At 36.0% G+C, this 24059-nt stretch overlaps 1 protein-coding gene across 5 annotated transcripts in view; it reads left to right on the top strand.

The window, feature by feature from the left end:
* The window catches only part of ADAMTS6 (ADAM metallopeptidase with thrombospondin type 1 motif 6), a 312212-nt gene that overhangs the window by 217492 nt on the left and 70661 nt on the right, over positions 1–24059 (top strand). For 4 of the 5 annotated variants that reach the window (XR_007127597.1, XM_047730844.1, XM_047730845.1 and 1 more), the window contains 2 exons: positions 6330–6475; positions 8568–8631. Coding sequence is in view for 4 of the 5 variants with exons in the window: in XM_047730844.1 (XP_047586800.1) it covers positions 6330–6475; positions 8568–8631 (210 nt within the window). In the remaining variant the exon portion in view is untranslated. The remainder of the gene's footprint in view (positions 1–6329; positions 6476–8567; positions 8632–24059) is intronic. The other variant, XM_047730847.1, reaches the window with a different exon arrangement.

The raw sequence follows: 24059 nt of genomic DNA, 5'->3' as shown, positions 1-24059 counted from the left end.
AGGATTATTATATACCCTTTTAAAGCACTAGATATGTAATAGGACATTTGCAGCCCTAGATCTTAATTCACTTGAGAGTAGAATATATGTTTTGACTGGGTCCCAAACTATAAACACAGGAAGTGAAAAAACAATATTCCTTTCAGTTGCTCTAGAAATTTAAATAGTATGGGATGACAAGTTCTGATTTAGAATTTGGGCTGAACTAAGCTTTTGCATTCCTGCACCTGCACAGTGGAAAGATAAGGCTTTTAATAGTGCTATGCTCCAACTCTCAGCTTTTCTGATGTGGGAAGAATGTTCCGTATTGAATCACCAATATCACTTCCTTCAAAATCTTAGGATTTCCTTAGGGGGTCTCTCATTCCAGATGCTGGCTGAACCCAAAGTGCTGGCTATGGTACAAGATGTACCATAATCATAACTTTAAATGATTCTCATTAAAAAATATATGTTATATATATTTTAAAATACTGTGTATACTCATCCTGAAATTTTGCTTCATGGAATTCTGACAAATTCTCATTTACATTGTCTGATTTGTAATATATCTTGTTTGAACATAATTCCCTGATGGAGATCATGAAATTGAGTGGTCCAATATCAAAAGATGTTGTTTATTAATGGGTAAGTGTTTTTTTAAGCAAACTTTTAAAGCCTCAGTGGAATGTATCATCTTTCTAGATCATTTTAATAACATATTTATTTTATTTAGAAGGAATGTGAAAAGAATGAGCAATATGAGAATTTGTTCTTGAAATGTGATAGTTTTACTTCTATCACCTTTCTGAATCTGTTTTAACATACCTGAATTAGCAAAAAGAAGGCCAAGTTTACCCAATTTATCCAGAAAATTTAGGCTGAAGTAACAAAACTGACATTTAGACCAGTCCAAAATTACTAGTTTGGATATAACCTTTGAGAATAAAGATTTAAAACTGGTCTTCATCTGAATATTTAACTTATGTAGTTTAAGAAATGAAGTAAAATTCTCTGCCTGTAAAATAGAGCTTTTACAGGTTTAGCAACTACAGGTAGAAAAAAAAGGAAATAGAAAATACAACACTCAAAATTCTCAGCTTTATGCACTTATAGGTTTATATACTTCAAGTTGCTTTATTTGGTGTAATTTAATTATATTACTTATGACTTACATTAAAGTCTTGGTGTATATTGATTAATGTAATAATCTAGAAAATTAGCTCAACTTGTTCCACATGAAGTTTCCTAGAAGTTTCTTAGTGTTTATTATGAAGTTAAGTAAGTTTCTTCTCTAAAATCAATGTACTATGTTAAGATATTTACCAGTGCTGGAGCAGAGAAATAGCAAGATTTCCAAAGAAATCCTTTACTGTAGGTATAAGACAGGGAGAAATGAAATAAAACTCAAAAGACCGTTTTGCCAGAGATCAATATCAACCAAGTCCTTTTTTGATTTATAATTTCTTTGAAGGCATGCCTGCATAGAACTAATTTCTGAAGTTGTCCTAATTCAAACCACATTGGATTTGAAAACTAAAGTTAGTCCCTATCTTTATAGGTAGGGAAACTGAAGAAACAAATTACTTGCTTTGGCTCAGGGATATTGCTAGAATAAGAACTCAGGTTTGTAACACAGACTACACAAGACTGAATTATCTTGTTAACTAATTAAGTTGTTAGCTGGTTATTAAGCTAAACACTAGTCTTTTGTCATCTGTTAGATGACTGATACTTATATTACTTTTTGAATTTTTCATTTTTTAGCCATTAATATTTGTTGTTTAACTTGATGATACAATTGTCTTTTATGTTATAACTCCATGGAACAGGTATAATTCAGTAGCATGAATTTTTGCAATAAAAGTTTCTGGTAAGTGACTTATGAAATACTGCTCTGTAGATGTTAATTTATGATAAGAACTGAGGAACATCCTACAAACTAAATATTGTGTTTGTCTTTTACCTTAAGTGTAAGTTTTAAAAGGAAAACAAGTGAATTTATGTGACTTCTCTCCCTGCCCTGCATTTTGTAAGCATCTAGGAAATATACATAACAATATTATAAAATACTTTGGAACCTACCTCTTTCAGGATTCTTATGGCCTTCATCATTTCTCTGTCCCCTGAAAAATGCAAAAAATAAAGTTTTTATCTATAAATTATAAGAATACTCAAAGAGGTCTGAAATAACTTCTTGTTGTACAATTGTACCAAAGAGTTTTTATCTCTAGAGTTATTTTGTATTTTATGAAGTAAAGATAGTCCAATATAATTTAATAGTCTAATATGCTTGTAATATATAATCTTATACCTACATTGTTTTTTCCCCTGTGATTTCTGTGTATTTTGGACAGAGAATCCTTTTTCTGTCCAAAGTGACTTTGGGAAAGTCAGCCTCCTTAAGGTTCTGGTTTACTCCTATGAATAAATGAAGTATTTAGATAACATGAATTCCAAAGTCCCTCTGAGCTTTAGATGCAACTCTGTGATTATATAAAATAAATATAAAATCAAATTTGAATGTTATTTGATATCAATAATGCTAAATTTCCAACGTGAAAAATAGGTAAATTTTAAGATTTGTAATTTTTTAAAGTGTTAGTTGCCATTGATTGAAACCACAGGGAACAAAATCAGTAATTGCTGGTCAGTATTACATTGCTCAGTTACTCCCAAAGAAAATAAATGCAGGCATAGATATTACTTGGCCCAAATTGTGACTTTTGTATAGGTGAAGGCCTAACACAATTGGGATATCATTATACAAATGGTTGGTTTTCAAAATCAATTAAGTAAACTGTAGCCTGGTAGCTGAAATATTCTCTCCCTCTCAGGAGTATGTTGTTATTAGTAGCCCTGCTTTCAGGGTTGATACTGTATTATCAGTTCAGCCAACTACAATGGTTTGCCATTTTGGACAGTTGTTTTTTTTTTCTTCATGGTAATTTTCACAAAACTAATTATCTTTCATAATATCCTACTTTAATATTTATTAGACTTGGGATCAGAATGCTTTGCCTTATAAACAATCAATTTTGGCTTTGTCTTGCCTAATTTTTGAAGGACAAATGATAATTAATTGGCCAGTACTTCTCTAAAAAATTCCTTTATGTTGTTAAAACTACTGAAATTGGCTGAGTGCAACTACCATGGAAACAAAGATGAATTTGATTTTTTGTTTACCCTCAGTATCTCCTTCCTTACGTTTAGTAACCAGAATAGAGAACAGAATTCTATAATATAAGTAATGTATTCATTCATTCAGTACATTTTTGTTGTATATCTACTACCAGCTAGACACTGTTTTAGACAGTCAGCATTTCCAATAGAACACTCTGTGATGGTGGAAACGTTCTGTATCTGCTCTGTCCACATAGTAAGCACTAGGCACATGTGGCTATGGAGCCCTAGAAATGTGGCTAGTGGGTCTGAGGAACTGAATTTTAAATTTTAATTAAATTTAAATAGCATAGTTATGGCTATATAATGCTGTATATTAAATATATATGTATGTATTTTTAAAAAGATTTTATTTATTTATTTGACAGACAGAGATCCCAAGTGGGCAAAGAAGCAGGCAGAGGGTGTGGGGAGAAGTAGGCTCCCTGTTGAGCAGAGAGCCTGACGTGGGACTCGATCCCAGGACCCTGAGACCATGACCTGAGCCAAAGGTGGAGGCTTAACCCACTGAGCCACTCAGGAGCCCCAGTATATTTGTATTTAAAAAAAACAGAACAAACAAAAAACAGGCTCATAGAGGACAATTTGGTGATTGCCAGTGGTGGGAGAAATGGGTTGACTGTTTTTGGCTTTGTCTTTTTAGTTTAAATAATTTTTTATAATAAAAATTCTGTCAACAAGTTAAAAAAATGCTGAGACCCATCAACTATAGGAAGAGATAAATGTGCATCATTCACTGTGGAGAGAAACAAATCTTCCTAAGGGTGCTTATTGATTTCTTTCTACATTCTGGAAGATTTGTGTGGCCTTCCAAGAATTCAGTATCATCATCATCATCCAGGACTGGCAGGAACTTAACTTTCTCCAGGACTTTGGAAGGATATGAGTGCTGTCCACACCACATTTAGATCTCTGCAGTTGCATAAGCCTCATTCCTACATGTGAGCATTCCATTTTAACAATGATACTAGCTAATTTTGTTGAAGATCTAATATGAGACAACCAGTGTTCTAATCACTTTATGTGCCCTACTAGAGGGATGGTGTTATAATTCCCATTTTACAGATAAGAAAATGGAGAGCCAGAGAAATTAAGGAATTTGCCCAATGGTTACTAATATTTACAGAACTCTTACCACATATCAGATATTTTTACTCCCTATGTACCATGTTCTTCACATTATCTTTTTTTACTCTCACATGCTATAGGCTTTATTATTATTTACATTTTTATTTATGAAGAAGCTCAGGTGCAGATAGGTCAAGTTACTTATTCAGTATCTCAGTTCTTATTCATGTCTCAGTTCTCAACTATCATACTATCCTGCCTGTCAGGATATATTTTACTAGAATAACTTGATTATTGGTGGGCTTAGATTCATTGCTGAATTTTCCCCTTCAAAGCATAGATGAATTGCCTAAAGTGAGTATGGTGCTATGTTCATAATTTTTAAAATAAGTAAATAGCCATATGTGCATCTCCTGGTTTTACATACTAATGAGATGAGACAACTACTAGAGAAGTAATTTGAAAAATAAATAGGGTAATTTAAAATAATGGTAAGTGCTAAGAAGGAACTAAAACAGGAGAATGTAATCTCTATTACATTGTGGGTTTGGAGGTGGGTGGGTGAGAACGAGTAGAGAGGTACCCCTCTTTAGAATAAGGGTAGTCAAGGAAAGACCTCTCTGATGAAAGGACACTTGATTGAGACCGAATGATGAGAAGACAGCAACATCAGTAATTGGGAGGAATATTCCCAGAAGGACCAGCAAATGCAAATACCCAAAAGAGGGAACAAACTTAGTGTACTGAGGAAAAGAAAGAAGTCCAGTGGTCTGGTCCAATCTGCTAGAGAGAGTAAGACTGGAAAAGGAGGCAGGGGTCAGATCACAAAGTCCACTCCTGACCAGAGTAAAGGGAAATAGGAAAGTACTGCAGTCATTAAGCAAAGTGACATGATGTGATAATATGTTTTTTAAAAGAACTCTCTGAATGCTTACTAGAGAATGGGCTGATTATGGGTAAAAACAAGTAGAGGCATAGAGAACAGGTAAGAAGCTATTCCATTTGCCTGTTTTGCCTGAGGTGCTAGCCATGCAAATGGTGAAAAGTGACAGAATTCCAGCTATGTGGAAGTAGTGTAATAAACTCATTACTTTCTAAGCATTGTGCATCAGAATCCTTTACGTTTTAATATAAAGTTGGATTTTTATGTAACAATCTGACATTGCTACCAGTTATTCAACACTAATAATGTTTCTTATTGTTATTTATTATAAACAAGTGACTTTCACAGCATCAGTATGGTTTGTCAAAATTTGATAATTCAGAAAAACACACTGATAAAAGCCTAGTAATGCTTGTTTTTTTTTTTAAAGGCTTTCATTTTTACCATATTCTGCAAATAAGATTTATCATGTTAGAGTTATGAGCTGATTATGTGATGTCTGTGTCTTGATAAATTATTCCTGGCTCTCTCCTTACATGCAATATGTGTGGTTGGTTTACTGCAGAGTAAAGCTGAATGAATTCCAGTACACATGTTCATGCAGGGACTATACACATGGCTAGTCGGTGTATGTAAGTTTTTTGTACCCTGTCCCTAGTATCTTGGCATTACTTTTATTATGTCTGCAGGGCTTGTGCAGATGAAATGCCACAACACATTCTTTTACTATTGTAGCCTCAACCAGCCTTTTTTTTTTTTTTTTTTTTTTTTTTTTTTTTAAGTAAAAGCAATTACCATCATAAAAATTCCTTACTGGGGAAATTTCCATATTGCGTTATCATTCCATGAGCCTAATAATTGTGGAATATAAAGAAAAAAATTTAATTCTAAAATATCAAAAAAAGACTTTTGAGTTCTCTTTAGTGAGAAACACTAGGGTTCTGGAGGAAGCGAAATAAGAAAAAAGGAAGTAAAGTCAAGCTTTCTAGAATTCTGATACATCTTAGAGATTTATAAATCATTGCCTAGCTAAAGATAATTTGCAAATCACATGCACCTTCGCTATTGTCTAAACACAGTTAAAGAACTCTCAGTCTGTTATCTATTGGAGAATGCTAATGCCTATAATTGGTCATTGCCTGACCCTTATGTATTTCTAACCTGATAGCTCTATCTGCCTAAAAGCTAATTCTGTGTTTTCTGTGAAATCTTGCAGTGGTGTTATCAGGGAGATTGTGTTCCTTTTGGCACTTGGCCCCAGAGCATAGATGGGGGCTGGGGTCCCTGGTCACTATGGGGAGAGTGCAGCAGGACCTGCGGGGGAGGCGTCTCCTCATCCCTAAGACACTGTGACAGTCCAGCGTAAGTAGCTAAAGTAAGCCGGAGCCAACAAAAAGACACAGTTGGAAATGATTCAAAGCCGTGGTTTCACATGTTATCTGTAAAAACGTTTCACTAGTGAGCCAAGTGTTTGTCTTCTGAGCAAGCAACAGGCACAGGAGAGTGGAAGAGCCTTGTTGGACACTCTTTCTTCCTTCCCCCTTACTGTGCAACTAAAAATAAAAGAAAAAGAAAAAGAATAGCATTGTGTATCTATCCCAGGTATAGCCAGACTTGTAATCTAGTAATAATCAGATAGATTTCCCCCTCCAAAAACTACTGAATTATGGATGAATCCAGGTCTGCTCTTAGCCACATTACCATTATTCCCAGGAAACCTAAGTTCTTTTCACATGTCACATAAAATTATTACTGCTACATTAGTATTAAAAGGACCAATGAGAGCACTTCAAGGGTTGAAATGCCTTGATTCGCATCACAAATCACAATGAAAAGAATACTGCCCATGTGTTAAAATAGTTTCCATTCACATGCCCCTATTAATCATCTTCCGGAGCTGCCACCACATTTCTCCCCGTGGCTATTTTATGCAGGTCGGACTGTTCCTCTCCCACTACTCTTTTTCTCTGGTCAGAGTCCCCCTGGCGAAAGGCCAGCCCCATCAGTATTCTTTGGTAGCTGTATTGCCTCTGCCTCCCACCAGTGCCCATTACAGGTGGACCAGTCCTGCAGTTAGACTTTCCTGTCCACCCAGAGACTGAACTGCTCCTTAGCTGGTGCCTATCAAGTGCTCCCCATTTTGTCTAAAGCTCAGGTTGCAGGCCTCCTTTCCCAACTAATGTTCGGTGCAGCATGGCTATATAATATCCCTTCTGCTTTTTTTCCCTTTCTGGGGTGGTTATATATTACTTAATATATAGTATTATATAAATCCCATCTCTAAGTATCTTTCTTCTCTTTTACTCTTTTGAGCTTGAAATTATTTCCCTTTACATTTGTTCTGTGTTTCCATTCCCCAGCTTTCTTTCTATTATTATCTTTCTGCTAAACAAGGCTAGCTCACTGTCACCCACTCACAAACTAGTCATGCTACCATCATCCCCACGCCCCTGTTTTTGTTTGACCAAACCATTTCTCCCTAGCTGAATAAACTGGGTCATTCCTTTTCCTCTTTAGAATCAGTATCCACCGGCATTCAAAATATATTCAAAATGTAACTTTAATTATTCCATTGACTACCAGTAAGCTGAAATTATACTTATACTTGATTTTTTTCAAACAAGTACAGAGTAATTACCCAAGTTCAACTGCCGGCTACTATAAATTAGTAACCAAAACTGTAAACCTCTATGATAATAAGTATTATACCCAGATCCTTAAGAGAATGACTTGGACTTCTTTTAAAAAGAGAAGTTGGCTTTTTCCATTCAAAATAGCATGCCCAAATAATAGCATATGGCTTTCCCTGATGTTAAATACTTAAAAAATTAATTTATGTGAATCAAATATTGGACATCTTTTTCATTAATTTGAGTGTAATATACAGTATGTATATAATGCAAAGCCATCTGGTTTTTAGGTGTCATTTTTCAAACTTCATGTAATGAGATTGAAATTCATTTCTGCATTATTTACTTTGAAATGAAAACTATTTCCAGAGAGTTACTTAATATTCTCTCATTTCCACTCTGGAAAAAATACTAAACTTACTGTTTCCTATTTGGTGAACAGATAGCATCAGATTATGTGTTTTGTTAAGTATGATTCAAATGGTTTTTCTTTATAAGTAAGTGATTGTAAACTCATTGTGTTGAACTGAGCACCTGCTTACTATGATTATTAGAAAATAAATTTATTTAATTGCATTTTCTTAAGAATGTAAATCATGACAAGAGTCTTGTAAAGTTATTTATAGTAAACTGCCTTAGTTTTTATGTTCAACAACCATAATCATTATTGCTAACAATCACTAGCAAAATTGTTATTTTAATAACTAGTAAAATGTCAAATTTTGTATTTTCTTAAAATAAATGCTAAAATGTTTTCATCAAGTAATATATATACTCTTTATGTAGACAGATATATTCACATGTTTAACAAAATGTGTTTTCAGACCTTCAGGAGGTGGAAAATATTGCCTTGGGGAAAGGAAACGGTACCGCTCCTGTAACACAGATGTAAGTAAAACCAAACTTTGCTATGAAAAATTAGCTTACATTTCCCCTAGAGCAGGGAAATTTTTAAAACTATAAGCTATTTGGTCATAAATCCATGTGTATGAAGGTCACATGAATTTTTTAAATTGTTAATAGTGAATGGAACAGGCTTCATGTCCAGAAATTCAATCAACAGGAGACAAGGGGAAGCTCCAGCACTAGGAGCAAATACAGTCTCCCCCAATAGGTACCAAGAGAGAGTCAGTCATAGGTCCTCCAAAATGACTTGGTCCCCCAACACTCACGCCTTTACCACCCTATCTCTCCTGTTCACCAGGATTAATCTTAATTTGCCCGTAAAATCAGATTATTTTATGTTTACCACTGTAAGAGGCCCAAGATTCCCACATCATTCTTCATCTCTTGCTGTCCAGTCCCATCAAGTTCTGCATATCACATCTTCTGTTTTATATCTCTGCCCAGCTACTGAAACTTTTCTTGTGTGCCCTTAGGAATTCATGATCCATTCGCAGCAAAAACCCTTTTATCTTGATGTCTCTGAATTTTCCTTCTCTTCACTTTTGTTGTTCTAATGGAAACTGGCTGTCCTCTAACGATACTTAAAATATTAGCCCTCTAAAGGTATTTTCTCCCTTAGCTCTTGAATGAGTGGAAGTTGATTGACTTTTTTTAATATCTCATTACCCCTTTCAGATCATTCTTCCTCCCTCCTACCTAAAAATCACACCTTTTAATTTCATGTCCTCAGGGTGTTAACACAGTATTATTCCTCACCGTCATGCTTTGCAAAGCTATTCCTATCTTAATTCTTGGTTATTTGATATAACCAATCTTGGTTATATAAGTATGTAGATATTTTTTCAATATCTTCTCTTTTGGATTCTTCCATAAACATACAAACATATTGTTATTTCACCTATCTTTAAAAAAACAAAACACCTGCCAGTTCTTCCCCCATTTTTTTTCTTCCCTTTGAAACAAAATTCCTCAGAAGAGTTATACCATATCTACTACCTCTTCAAATTCTTTCCTAAAATTGTTCCTGTCAGATTTTTGCCACCATCATTCTACTAAAAATGCTCTTGTCAAGTCACAGATGACTCCCATGTTGCTAAATCTAATAGTCAATTCTGAGTGTTCATCTTACTTGGTAGTCAGTAGGCTTCCACAACATACAACTTTTTGGTTGTCCTTTTTTATTATTATTTGTTTTTTTCTCATTCTCCTTTGCTGCTTCCTATTCTTTTTCTCTTACTTCTCAGAGTGTCCAGGACCTAGTCCTTGCCCCTTTTTGTACACTATCAGTATTCATTTCCTTGGTGATCTCATCCAGTTTCATTGCCTTCGATAGCATTTGTATGTCATTTGGCGCCCAAATTTATATTTTTGGCCCAGATTTCTTTCATGGATTCTAGACTCATGTCTTAGCATTAGGTCCTTAGAAAGGTCTGCAAAGACAATACAATCTAGCCCTCCATTACTTTTCTGAACTAATCTCTTACTATTTTTCCTCAATAGCCATGCTCCAGCCACGCGGGTCTCCTTCCTTGTACATACCAGGCATGCTCCCAGCTTGGGGCTTTAGCATTGCCCATTTCCTTTACCTTATATACTCTTCTCACAAAATATCTACATGACTTACTCTCTTACCTAACCTTTATTCAACTGTCACCACCTCAGTGAGGCCTAGCCTGAGTACCATATTTAAAATTGCAACTTTCCCTACTCCCTACAACCTTGAGACTCCTAATCTTTCTTACCCTGCTCTGTTTCTCCCATACATACTTATACTCTGTAGCTTATTGATCATAATTACTTCCATGTTACATTTGCATGTAACATAGAAGTAATAAAATGTGGCTTCAATTACAATGATCATTTAAGATATCAGCATTATTTATTCATTCATTCAACAAACCATTGAATGTCTACTATATCTCAGACTGTTCTAGAGTAAGAATGACCATCTACTCTCAAGGATCTTATAATTTCCTGGGAAATCAGTTAAATGCAGATAATCACCGCTCAGAGTGATAAATATATGATATGATGGAATAAGTATGGGATGCTATAAAAGCACATAGAATGGGCACATAGCCTAATTAAGGATTTAGGATTTTTCCCATAGGAAAGTAAAGATATGAAGGGCAAATAGGAGCTGACCAGAAAAGAAGAAAACGACACTGAAGAGCATTCTAGGTAGAAGGAAAATTAAATGCAAGGCTTGTAGGTTAAACAGCATGATCTTTACTGAGGCAGTAAGACACTGTTCAAAAACTTAGCCTCAGATTTATACTTTATATGAGAATGGATTGGAGAAAGTGAGACTACAACAGAACAATAAACGGTTCAGAAAGAATTTAAGGGTACTGGTGGGAATGACTGAAGTGCCGAGCCATGCAGTCTGCTTTGGCAGTGGAGTCTAAAGAGGGCTAAGAGGAGAAAATTAAGGACCTAAATTAAAAAATTCATAAAAATTGAAGAACCAATGTAGTAAAAGAAACAGGGTGAGGGAGATAGAAGGAGTTGGGATCAGAGAATGGAATGTACTGGATTTCATATATGACAAGTGAGACTTTTCTCAATGATGACAAATCTTCAGTGTGACCAAGGGAATGCATGCCTAGCTTTGGGCAAAGATGAAGGAGTTCAAAGATCTTCAAGGTTGGGGAATTTGGGAAGTCTTCTATGCAGATGAGGTCACATCCTGAGATCACTCAGGATGATGTTAAAGCCTAGACTGTGAACCGGGTATCAGACCCCTTAATAAATGAGAGAAAATGACCATGACGAGGTCAATAGGAATGATGAAGCTAGATAGTGATTTGGATGCTATAGCATGAATTTCAGAAGAATAGAAGTCTTACATAAGGGTAGAATAAAATGAGTATCTACTGTATATCAGACTGTGTTAGGTAGGAATGAGAAAGGCAAACCTATGTCTCAATTCATATCTGTTTCTGTTATATAATTATAGGGGCAGGCACATATTTCCACCTTAATAAGATAGGTACTATAATATGAATAATGTATGATAAGTAAATGAGAAAAAAAGTACTAGACATATCAGTCTTGTTGGTTTTTACCCGTGAACTTTGTTTTAGACACTCAAATTGTAGAACTTGCTATTGGTGGATTGACATTTCTATTACCAGCTTTGTCTTTGGTTTCAGCTTTCAGCAAATGATACAATCAACATATCATGGAAATGCAATTTTTTTCACCAATCTAGACTCTACTAGTTGAAAACATGAGACTATTCAGTTATCACACTGAAATTTAGTTTCATGCTAAGTTAATAAAACTGTCTCAGCATAAGTTTATTAGGTTGGGATTTTAAAGTATAATCTAATATATGAAAATTTAAACTTTCAGAACACATAATCTAGTTGTGCTATCCAGGAGAACTTTCTTCATTGATAGAAATGTTCTATATTGCATTGTCCAGACTGGTAGCCAGTAGCCAAATTAGCTATTAAGCACTTGAAAATGGTTGGTGTTGGGGGACTTCAGTGGATCAGTCAGTTAAGTGTCTGACTCTTGATCTCACCTCAGGTCTCAATCTCAGGGTCATAAATTCAAACCCCTCTTTGGGATCCATGCAAAGTGTGGAGCTACTTAATTAAAAAAAAAAAAAAAAAGAAAGAAAGAAAGAAAAAAATGTGGCTAGTGTAAATGAAAAGCCAAACTTTTAAGTTTAATTAATTTAAATTTTATAGCAACATGTTGCTCATGATAGCCGTGTTAGATAGCATTGAGCTGCTTAGTCTAGTTCTTCAGTAGAAAAATAATTGTTATAAAGAAGACTGTAAATATTATATCTAAACTTCTCAAAACAAATCAATCTTAGATCATTTTGGAAACAAATGTAGAATATTTCCATTTTTGGTAATGATAGAGTAAATTATTCTGACAGAACTCTTTTTAAAAATTATTGAATAAGCATGTTCTAAAACATCACTTTAAAATCCGCAAATAACTGACAAGATAGTGAGGGAAATTCCTGAAGGCTAAATTCTTTGAGAAAGGGGACTTCAAAAATGGTAGTGGAGCATCAGAGCACCTAAAGTACCTTTGTCCTGACAATATTCTGCGGAAAAGACAAGATAAACCACTATTGTGTCTCTTTCCTCTCTATAAGGAAAGCGCTTACCAAAGCTCCTCTCTTGTTTGCTTTGGCAGACTTCATTCATATTTTATTGGCCTGGAGACCACATACCCATTTTAAACCAGTCATGGGCAAAAAGAAAGGGATTACCATAATTGGTTTAGACTAATCCAAGTTTGCCCCTAAAATGAGGTTAAGGTCACCTTTCCTGAAACGTAGATTCCTGGGCATAAAGCAGAATTCTGTTAGCAATAAAGTAGAGAGTGACAGATCCTGGGTACACCATACGTGTCTTCTCAGAGCTTTTTTACTTCCCATCTTTACTAGTAGAAGTAGCAGCAACAGAAGTAGTAGTGGTAGTAGTACATTTACTGAGCTTTCAGTAGGTACCAGATCCATTAATTTAACTATATTTTCTTCCCATTCTGAGAGTTCTTCTTCTCCTGGGCAGTGAGTTGGCTTGCTGAGATATTGTAAATTTTTATTCTTTCAACAAAAATCCAGAAAAAAACATGCTAATTTAAAGTTTTGGTATAATTTGTTCTATTACAACTTTGCCTCGGCAACACAAATTAGCTCGTAAGTGACTGAGTCATTTTGTGCCATATTATTTGCCACTAAGTGATACAGCGATTAAAGTCAAACTATATCAAAATAGCTGAATGGTAGAGGAAAATTGTAGTGTATGTGATGACCCTTCATCCCACATTCTCCTTTTTGCTAGTGTGGCCTCATGCTTTGTCATAGAGTCCTTATCATGTGTTTCTGCCTGTTCTTTGTACATTGGCCTCTGGTCTCTGTAACTCAGCATCCTCAACCCTTGCTTATTAACTTATTTCACTTTTTGTGGGGGGAGGAGATAAAGTCCTATGTTTACTCCAGTATTCCCTTGTTAGGAATTTGCCATGTATTTTTAAAAATCTGGTAGTATTTTATTAGAATTGCTATTGTTTTTGTTGGTGTCCTGTCTCTGATCTGTCTGCCTCTAACACATTTTTTCATATGCCTGTTATTTTTACTGTGCAATTTTGCAGAAAGAGGTTTTTCAAGAATGTATGTGTCATATTAGAGTAGAAACTCCTATATTTAAAAAAATCTATTCTAAAAATTTCTATTATAAGACAAGAGAATTTAACAATAAATCACGAAGAGTGAACTGATTGTAGTTAAGATTGAGTCATGCAAGCAAGAAAACTTCAGTGTGTTCCAGTAAGCATAGAATGGGTGTTACTGTGGAAACATTATAGGGCTTTTGTGTTTGTATTCTTTAAATTAATCTTGAAACTTTTTCCTAAATGTACAATTGTTTAAATGGTCCCTAAATGTACAATTGTTTAAATGGTCTTTTTTCCCTGTGTATTGGCTGGGTGTCTGCTATGTACGAGCTACCCTAATTTAAGGGATTCAAGAGTATACTTATCTTTATTAGATCAGCCTCCAACCTAAGTGCATTTTTAACATCATTTAATACTATGCACATCATATTTCGTGACACTGTAAATAATATCTAGGAGAAATTCTTACAATTAGTTAAAATCAACTTGACATTCAAAAACTAGGAAACAATTCATAAGCATAATTTTGGTTTGTCATTTGTGATCCAAGAGCTTTTCTTGAGACTTAAATAGGGAATAAAGAATCAATTCAAATGATTCTGGAAAGATTTTCAAATCTTTGCGCACAATGAGATCATGTTAAGCAGTCAAATGGCAGGAGTACCTGTTTATGAATCTTTGAGGTTTGCTCTATGCTATTTAATTTATGCTCAGAATGTACATTATAATAAAAAATTTAAAAATCTATGTGTGGCTCAGTTGGTTGAGTGCCCGACTCTTGAATTTGGCTCAGGTCATAATCTCAGGGTTTTAGGATTGAGCCCCATGTAGAGCCTACTTAAAATTGTCTCTTTCCCTCTGCCCCTCCTCCCACTTTCAGCCTCCCACCCCCAGGACCTGCTCATGTTAGCTCATGCACACAGGCACACATGCACTCTCTCTCTCTGGGAAAAAAAAAAAAAAAAAAAAAAGGGAAAGAAAGAAAAAGAAAAGAAATCTAGGAGATGTTAGTCTGATTCACATGTGTTTGACAGAGCCTACTTACATTCCTTTTAAGATCTTACAACCCATTCCTCATAGCCTGTCAGTTTCTCATGTAGTATAGCAGTCTTGACCTTCTCATTTCTGTGATTGGCCAGCCAGTCCTATAGATTATTACTTCGTTCTCACTTTTTATGTATCATAATTATTTAACATTATTAGTCAGTACTCTCTGATTAGAGTTGGATTAGCTTCATTAAAATCATAAGTGAAAAATAGATAAATTAGAAAATCCAAGGAAAAGGAAAATAATATTTAGTTGGGATCAATACCTTAAATATGTACCATAAGTTCCTTCTGCATATTAAGATGGACCACACATTTTACTCTGAGTTTCTTAGAGACCTGAGTAAACAAGCAAACACTATAGGTTCTAAGTTTCATAATGTCTAATAGTGACGACAAAAGGAGATATATCACAAAAGAACACTTCGCTATTTTGAAGTTTGATACTCCTACAAGGATCTCCACACTGGTGAATCAGATTGAAACATGCAAGGCTGACAGTACTCTTTTTGCTTAAGCTAGAGGAAAATTAAAACTAAGAAACTTTGAAAAAAAAAAACAAACTAAGAAACTTTGTAGGCCAAGTAGTCTTAAAAAGTGTCTAGCACAAAAACAAGACAGCCACACCTTCTCCCCAATGCTGATTTAATTCCCACCACAGACATTTGAAGGATGGAGGAGTGGTAGAAAGACAAGAGCTCTACAGTAGAAAAGGAACAATGTTCCCATTATTTCCTGTCCCATTTACCCCAGTTGGAAAGAAAAAGATCCCCAGAGATAGAAGAGGCAACTTATAAAGAAAAGAATCTTAATCTTTAAAAATTTAAAAATAGGTCAGAAAATTGTATCCAGCTGTAAAATTGGCCTGACCAGTCCCAACAGCAACTTAATTAGCCTAGAGACCAAAGGTATTCACACTTTAGACTCTGAAGCTGATTATCTGCATTAGGATGTGTTAGACAGGCAGTTTGTTCCCTAGGTCATCATCATTGGTCACCCCAGAAGACTTCAGAAGCAACTGGACAAGGACTCTTTCTTTGACATCCCTATGATGGTCTCTAGGACAGAACAGCATATAAAGACAATAGCTATAGCAGGAACAAATTAAAATGATTTTCATCTTGAAGTTACTGAGAAACCAGGAGCTTTTTTATAGATACAGAGTAGAATTGGATGAAGTTCAATCTCACCATTAAAATAGCAACTACAATAGGATATATTTTTTAAAGGTTTTATTTAATTATTTGACAGACAGAGATCACAAGTAGGCAGAGAGGCAGGCGGGGGGGGGGGGGGGAAGCAGGCTCCCCGCTGAGCAGAGAGCCCAATGCAGAGCTCGATGCAGGGCTCGATGCAGGGCTCGATTCCAGGACCCTGAGACTATGATCTGGGCTGAAGGCAGAGGCTTAACTCTCTGAGCCACCTAGGGGCCCCTGGGATATTTTAGATCAGAAGCTAATCTAATAGATAATAGACGTTGCCCTTGTAAGATTTTGGTTTGAAGAGCAGAATTTTATGGAAATCATAATGCCATAATAAAGGACATATCTACATTTCCAAAAAGAATTTCCTGTTTTTCCTTAGCTAACTCTCCAAAACCAAAGGAAAAAAAAATAATCCTTCCTTTTCCTATTGTATGTTTTTTGTATTTGCTGCTTGATAATATGACTAGTGTGGGGTGATCAGATTAGGTGGAGGCTGGCAGCGCTGGTAGTGAAAGAATTCACCCAAGACAGAACAAAGGAGGTAGAAGTTTATCGCATATACCACAAGGGAGAGGCATATACCACAAAGGACAGCAAAGCAGAGAAAAGCAGAGACTGTCTGCCAAGAGGCAGTGGGGGGGAGGGGGGTTGCAGTTAAAGAGGGAAGGTGAGGAGGTATGGGAATGTATGGAACTTTCCTTTTTTGATACCTGTGTCTGGGTGTAGGTATATGGCTTATAAATATTTGGAGGTGGGTTGCCTAATAGGCTGTTTGTATTCAGCCTGGGGATTGCAGGTCACTGTGTGCCCTTCCGCCTTACTCAGATTTCCATTGTTCAAGTTGGTTGTGTGAAAGCAACCTGGACAACTAGGGTAAAACTTCTGGTGAAATACCTAAGCTTCACTCAGGCTGGGATGGAAAGTCTTATTTGTCTTGCATCTTAAACATCACATCTCCTCCTTTCTCTTATACATCAAGACTATTAAAAAAAAAATTATAGACTCAGAAGGGTTGCTAGGTCATCTGTGGTCTGTTCAAAAATTTAAGCATAGATTTTGTAGTATTTTCTCAGGTGTTTCTCCTAGATATTTTCTCAGTCAGCCTTTTTTTTTTTTTTTTTTTTGACAGACAGATCACAAGTAGGCAGAGAGGCAGGCGGAGAGAGAGAGGAAGGGAAGCAGGCTCCCTGCTGAGCAGAGAGCCCCATGCTGGGCTCAATCCCAGAACCCCTGGGATCATGACCTGAGCCAGAGGGAGAGGCCCCAACCCACTGAGCCACCCAGGTGCCCCCAGTCAGCTATTCTAGAGAGGCATGCTATTCTGCAATTTTTTTCTTCTTCAAGACCTTACTTACAGTCGTTAAGAGGTGATACTCCTTTGGTTGTGGAGAAATACAGCCTATATTTCATGGTAGGATTGTAGTGGAAAATGTATGGATTTTGGATTCAGATTGACTTAAGTTTGAATGCTGACTGTAACCTTTGTTGCTGTTTGGTCTTGGCAAAATAACTAAACCTTAGGGAACTGCTATATAGAGTATAATTATATCCAACTTGCAGGGCTGTTTGAGAAATAAAATGTACATGTTCTACATGTACATTTAACACATGTAGAACATTCAGTGCTACTTCCTAATACTTCATCTGTACTTAACAGAGTGTAGATAATATTATAGACATTTTTGTTTCAGAGCAGATTACAAAGTACTTTCATACATAAACTCATTATATCTTCAAATCCCTTTTATAAAGAGGAAGAACAAGTATTTTTTTTTTCAAGTGTTTTAAAATGAGGTACTAAATCTGAGCAATAGGCTAGTACCCTGGAAGAGAATGAGACAGGCATGGGATTTCTGAGTACTGATTTAGTGCTCTTGTAGTAGACGGAGCCCTTGGGAGGTGGGTGTGGCAAGGTAAGCGTCTCTGAAAGAGTTTGGTCACCTTTGGCATTGTCTTACTTCCAGTCTAACCTTACCCTGCAGCAGAACCAGATAGCTGAGAACATTCTGAAACTACAGACCTTGCCCCCAGGGAGAGGTGTGGGGTAAGTGATAACAAGGTACAGAGTTGATCCATAACAGCATTATAACCGTGTCCCAAATTATAATTAGAAAACAGATTATGTGTCAAACACTGGATTTTTTATAAATATTTTACAGAATATTTATTATATTATTATATATGGCAAAAAAGTAACAGGAGCAAGTGTCATTAATCTTTAGGTTAGTATGAATTCTATGGTGTGCAACACGTTTTGAAAAATATGGACTAGCTTTTAAGCACAGAATAGAGCTTGCTTGTTTGCTTTGTTTTTAAAAGGGGTGTTTTAAAAATTACAAAGTAAATGTTTGTTGCCTAACGTTTTCAAAGGCTAGGGGAAAGGGTTATACTATGGACAGATAGCATTTTAGTTAAATTCAGGCTATACAGAAATAGATTTAAGTTTGAAAATTTGCATAGAAGACTATGGTATCAAAAGGACTGCTAGATTCTAGTTTGCCTAGACAAATACAGGTTTAGCAGGCTTTTCTTTCTTTCTATTTTTTTTTTTAAACTAAATACTCAGTGAAACTACACAAAAATCAGAAAACATTTTGGAGAGAAAAGATAAGAAGATTCAATCAAAAGCTGGTTGAGATGATTCACTGGATACTACGTTTAACTTTAGTGAGATAATCATACAATACCTGATAACTAGGCAATCAGGAATTTTGTTTGCAACTTCTAAGAGAAGGTGTGGAAGCAAGGACTTTGTTAGCCCTTGTATCATTGCATGACTTAGAAAGTGATGCCTGTTTGGGTAAACAAATAAAAATGTCCTGTCTTTGCAGTCCCATGTCAAGCACGTCGTGACTTGCTAAGCAGACCAGGGTCTGGAATTTAAATTCCACTTATGCTCCTGAAACTAATAGGGTATATCCCGCTAAGAGTATGTTGCCATCCTGGAGAGGAAGAGGAAAATTAAATTTGGGGAGTGTTGAAGTGTTGTCTAGTGTAATGGTGAAGAAGCAAACATGCGTTTAGTGCGGAAACAAGAAAGGAAGAAGCAGCAGAAGGTGAAAAGGGCAATAGAGAAAAGAAGTTGGAGAATAAAATGCCAGTTTTGCTCATTTTGCAATTTTATATGAGGCCATAGAAATCCTTGCGTCCTGCCAGCCTGCCTATCTCCTTTATGAAGAAGAGAGGAATGGGAAAGGGGAAAAAGAATTTTCTTGCTCAGCTTTCTTCTCACACTTTATTACAGATAAGAAGACACAACACAGTATTTATGGAATTGTCCTCTTTTGTAAGACATTTTGGGACGTATTTCTCTTGAAGTTAAGTGGTATTTTGGGTGTATTTTGCAAATGAAAGAGAGAAGGCACAAAAGCCTTCTGCAACTTGCCAAGGTCACCCTATTCTTTGGGACAAAACCAGGATTAGAAACCCAGTAATATAAATGCCACTACAAAGTTTGTCAGCAGAAGCTGAGATTTCTTTCTATAGCAATTTTTATGCCCCAATGAATTATCTTTTTTTTTTTTTAGGTTTATGTACCAATAAAGAGTATTAAGTTTAGTCAAAAAGAGATGCTTTTAAACAATCAGTGTAATTGGAAGTGTAGATAGTCTGGAGAATGTGCTAATAACATACATATCTCTGTAAAAAAAAAATGTGCTGATAAAGATGCTAGTATTAATTTTTTTATTTCTTTGAAAATACTAAGATTGAAAATGCTGAGACCTGCAGCTTTGCCCTCTGGATTTATGTGGGATCCTGCTGGTTGCTTTTTAGATGCAGAGGATGCTTGATTAGTGTTAACACCAGGAGGCTGAAAACCTGTCAGGCTTTACATAAAAAATTGGTTGCTTATGCCCACTGTTTTTGCATGGTGTCAGCATTTATTACCTTTAAGCAATTTAAAAAGCATTACTCTTTAAACTCTCTATTCCTAAAAAAAAAAACCAAAAAACAAAAATAAAAACATATTTTATGTAATTTTTCCTTAAGAAATTATTCTTTTCTTTGATCACTCTTTTCCTTTGGAATGAGAATATACAACTCCTACTGAGTTAATTTCTAATCAACACAAATTCAGAGCATTCACTGAAGGAAACATTGAAATCAGAAAAACAGAACAGCTGGTAAATTCTAACAGAACTAGCCGGAATATTCTAGAAACAGATAGGCATGGGATCAAGTCTTCTACAGTTTCCATGCTATTCTTGAACCTCCTTAACACACTCTTGTTTCAGGGCCTTTGTATTTACTATTTACTTTTCACACTGATGTGTAAATCACTCCCACCTTTTCTTCTAACTCTCTGCTCAAGGGCTACTTTATTGGAGAGAATGTCTCTGACCATACCATTTTTAAAAAATATATTTTATTTATTTATTTGACACAGAGAGAGAGAGAGAGAGATCATAAGTAAGCAGAGAGACAGGCAGAGAGAGAGAGGAGGAAGCAGGCTCCCTGCTGAGCAGAGAGCCGGATGCGGGGCTCGATCCCAGGATCCTGAGATCATGACCTGAGCTGAAGGCAAAGACCTAACCCACTGAGCCACCCAGGCGCCCCAAGACCATACTATTTCAAAACAACTTCCCCGTCACCTCACCATCAATCCCCTTATTTTTCTTCTTTCTCACCTCCAACTAGAATGAACTCCTGAAAGCAGGGACCTAATCTATTTTGTTGCTTTATTTCCAGAGCTTACATCATATGTGACACATTTGCTGAGCAGAAGAAAGACATTTAAGGCCAGTTCTTAATGGCTGGCTTTAAGAGGACTAATGATAAGCTTATGATGTGCTCATATGAAAGCCGTCAAGGTCTAGATACCTTACATTTAGGGATCAGATTGTTCAGTGTAGATCCAGAAGAAAGGGTTATAGGAAGATAGATTTAGGCTAAAAGTAAGAAAGAACCTGATAATTGCAACTGCCTGAAAAGTATTTGATTTTTCTATAGATGCTTGTACAGATTGCATGATCACTTTAGGGATAATTGTAGAGGAAATTGAAGCATCTTATGCTAATTAGATTATAGTCTTAGAAGTATATGATTCTGTATTGACTCAAAAATTAATCACAGTTTGGTCATTCTTCAAAGTGCTGCTGGATATATGTATCTATTATGTTACCATCTTAAATCAGGAGGTTGAAAAATTCCACCTCCTCTACCAAAGTTGGCCCTGTCACCTCTTTTTGTAGGTAAGATTTTATTGGAACACAGAACTGACCTTTCATTTGCATATTGCCTATAGCTTCTTTCACACCATAATGCCACTGTTGAGTTGCAACAAAGACGGTATGGCGTACAAGGTCTAAAATATTACTATGTGGCCCTTTACAAAAAACGTTGGCCATCCTCTGCCCTTAACCAATAAACTGCAAAATATAACTCATAGAAATAAATAAATCTCTATTCAGTCTCCCAAATACCTCATCATCATCATTATTTTTTATTGTTATATCAGTAAATTTCCAACCATAATAATATAAACCTCTGAATATTTAAGTAGAGGGACTTTAATGGAAAAAAATGGTTACGTAGACGTTGGAAGAGGCTGGCAAGCCCATAGATCAACATCAACAGGAAGACGCCACCACTCGGTCCAGGGAGACCAAAGAAGAGGGTAGTTTTATCAGAGTCTAGATGCAAGAATTATAGGATAGAATCATAAGATAGGGCCAGAGAGGGGAGGGATGGGGTAAATGTGGTGCTATTACCTGAAGTTGGAATCACAAAAAGATTCTTTTGCCTATGGTGCTATGAGGTGGAGAGAAAGAAAGAGAAATACTCTGGCTTCTCCCAGTAGTGCCTTCATTGCCTGAATCATTGTCAGAAGTCAGCAGATACAGAAGACTAGGAAATGGAGCTTGCAGAGTTCATTCCCCAGAGATACAGAGCAGAGCAGGAGAAGGTGAGGAATGAATCTAAGAATGCCTAGACCCAAGACCAGAACAGCTGCTAATAGTTATTCACTTCTGCCCTATGCCAGGTACGGAGCTAAACAGTTCACATGAATCCTCTCCTAGGAGGTAAATACTAGTATTATCCCTAGCTTATAGATGAGGTTTGGAAAATTGAGTGCATTGCTAAAAGCCATGAATTAAATAAAAGACCAAGTTAGAATTGAATCCAGGTTTGTCACACTCCAAAATTTTGCTTTTAGCCCTCTTGTTTTATAAATGAGGAAAAAGTAGTTTGGAGAAGAAAAGAAAGTTGCAGCTGAAATGACAGGAACTCAAGTTATTCCTATTAAGTTTTTATACATCTTAACAGAGCTAAAACTTTATGCTGTTACTGTAGCATTCAGAGTTCAAAGGAAGCTCCCATTCTGATGAAGGAGTGTCCTTACATCCTGAAACTATCACTAAGCAAATGTTTGTAGCCAGTGTACTCGGTAAAAGGGATTATTAATTACAAATGCCTAAAAGTGTTAAAGAGATTAAATAGATAATATATCTATAGGCTTCTGAATAGTGTACCATAGAATGGGTACTTGCTGAATGCTTAGTAAATGCTAAGTAGCTGTTGTCATTGTTAATATTTTTATTATGCTGACCCTGAGTAGTTATCAGAGGAAAGAATATAGATTAGAAATTTTATGAAATATTATCCAAGTGTTTTGTTAAACTATAATATCCTCCTGTCGGACTTTTCACTTTGCCTGTGTTTAGGAGATTCGTTACAAGATAGTCAAGAATGGGATTTTTTGTTTGTTTTTAAGTAAATAGTCTTCATAATGCCTTAGTTTGTTAATTCAGGGTTGTTTTTTTTAATGTACCAGTGGTTTTCTATGAAATGTCATCTTTTCTTATTATTTCATAAATTTCTTTTGTCTACGATGGAACTATTCCCGATATACAACCTTCTCCTTCCTGTAACCATGGCTTTACTTCACTTCCTTCTTAATAGTTTTAACCCCCTAGAAATATTCTTTCTCACCTAGTTCAATTCTTATAATACTTTATAATATTATAAAAAATAATTACTTATAATACTTGTAATTGTGCTATACTCACGATTTTCCTCCTACACAAATCATGTGACACATGGATCTTTTACCTTATGGAGCACCTATAGGCCACCTGTGCTGTGCTGTGGTACACTCATTGCCTGAGACAGCACTGCTGTTCTCCCATTTGTGTCCCATTTCTCCAGCTAGACTGAAAGCCATGCTTGGATGATTGTTTTAGTGGTTGGTACTTTACAAATACTTAAGTTTTATTGGAAAACTTGTAGTTAGAGTTCAAAGTAACTGTATTTTTTTTTAATTTGATGATGTTTGCTTAAAAATTAGTCTTGCTACATGGCAAAGCCACCAACCACTTTCATCCTTGAATGGGAGTCCCTGAAAAAGCGTCTAGAATGGCTTTCCTTTGATGCAAAGATTGGCACGCGGTGAAACAAAACACCCAGGAAGTGTGTCTGTCCAGCATGATGCACTAGGTAGCCTATGTTAAATAGTCATTTTTCATTTTTTTAAAAGACAAGAAGGGTTATTTGACAAGCAGAATCATTGGGTTTGATATTGCAGTGTCAAACTTTAATGTGCAGAAATTATAATATGGGGCTCACAATGGAATGTAGACCTATTGACACTGTTTTCAGAATTTGAGGCTTTAAAAAAAAAGATTTTATTTATTTATATGAGAGAGAGAGAGAATGAGAGCGAGTGAGCATGAGAGGGGGAAGGTCAAAGGGAGAAGCAGACCACCAACCCACCCCACACCCCACCCCCGCTAAGCAGGGAGCCCTATGCGGGGACTCCAGGATCATGACCTGAGCTGAAGGCAGTAACTCAAACAACTGAGCTACCCAGGCACCTGAATTTGAGTCTTTGGAATTGATATGGTAGAGATTTGAACCACAATATATAGGAAGTAATGATGACCATATGACTATGTGCACATTGTGGTCTGTTGTTTTTGTACATGCTTCAAGGGACCATTTATAATATACTAACCTCAGAAAACTATATAAAGTAAATGTAGAGATCCAAGGGAGGGCAGTAAAAAGTCCTTG

This window comes from Lutra lutra, chromosome 5, assembly GCF_902655055.1.
Source record: "Lutra lutra chromosome 5, mLutLut1.2, whole genome shotgun sequence".
Taxonomy (NCBI): Eukaryota; Metazoa; Chordata; class Mammalia; order Carnivora; family Mustelidae; genus Lutra; species Lutra lutra.
This window is presented reverse-complemented; position numbering and strand designations above follow the sequence as displayed.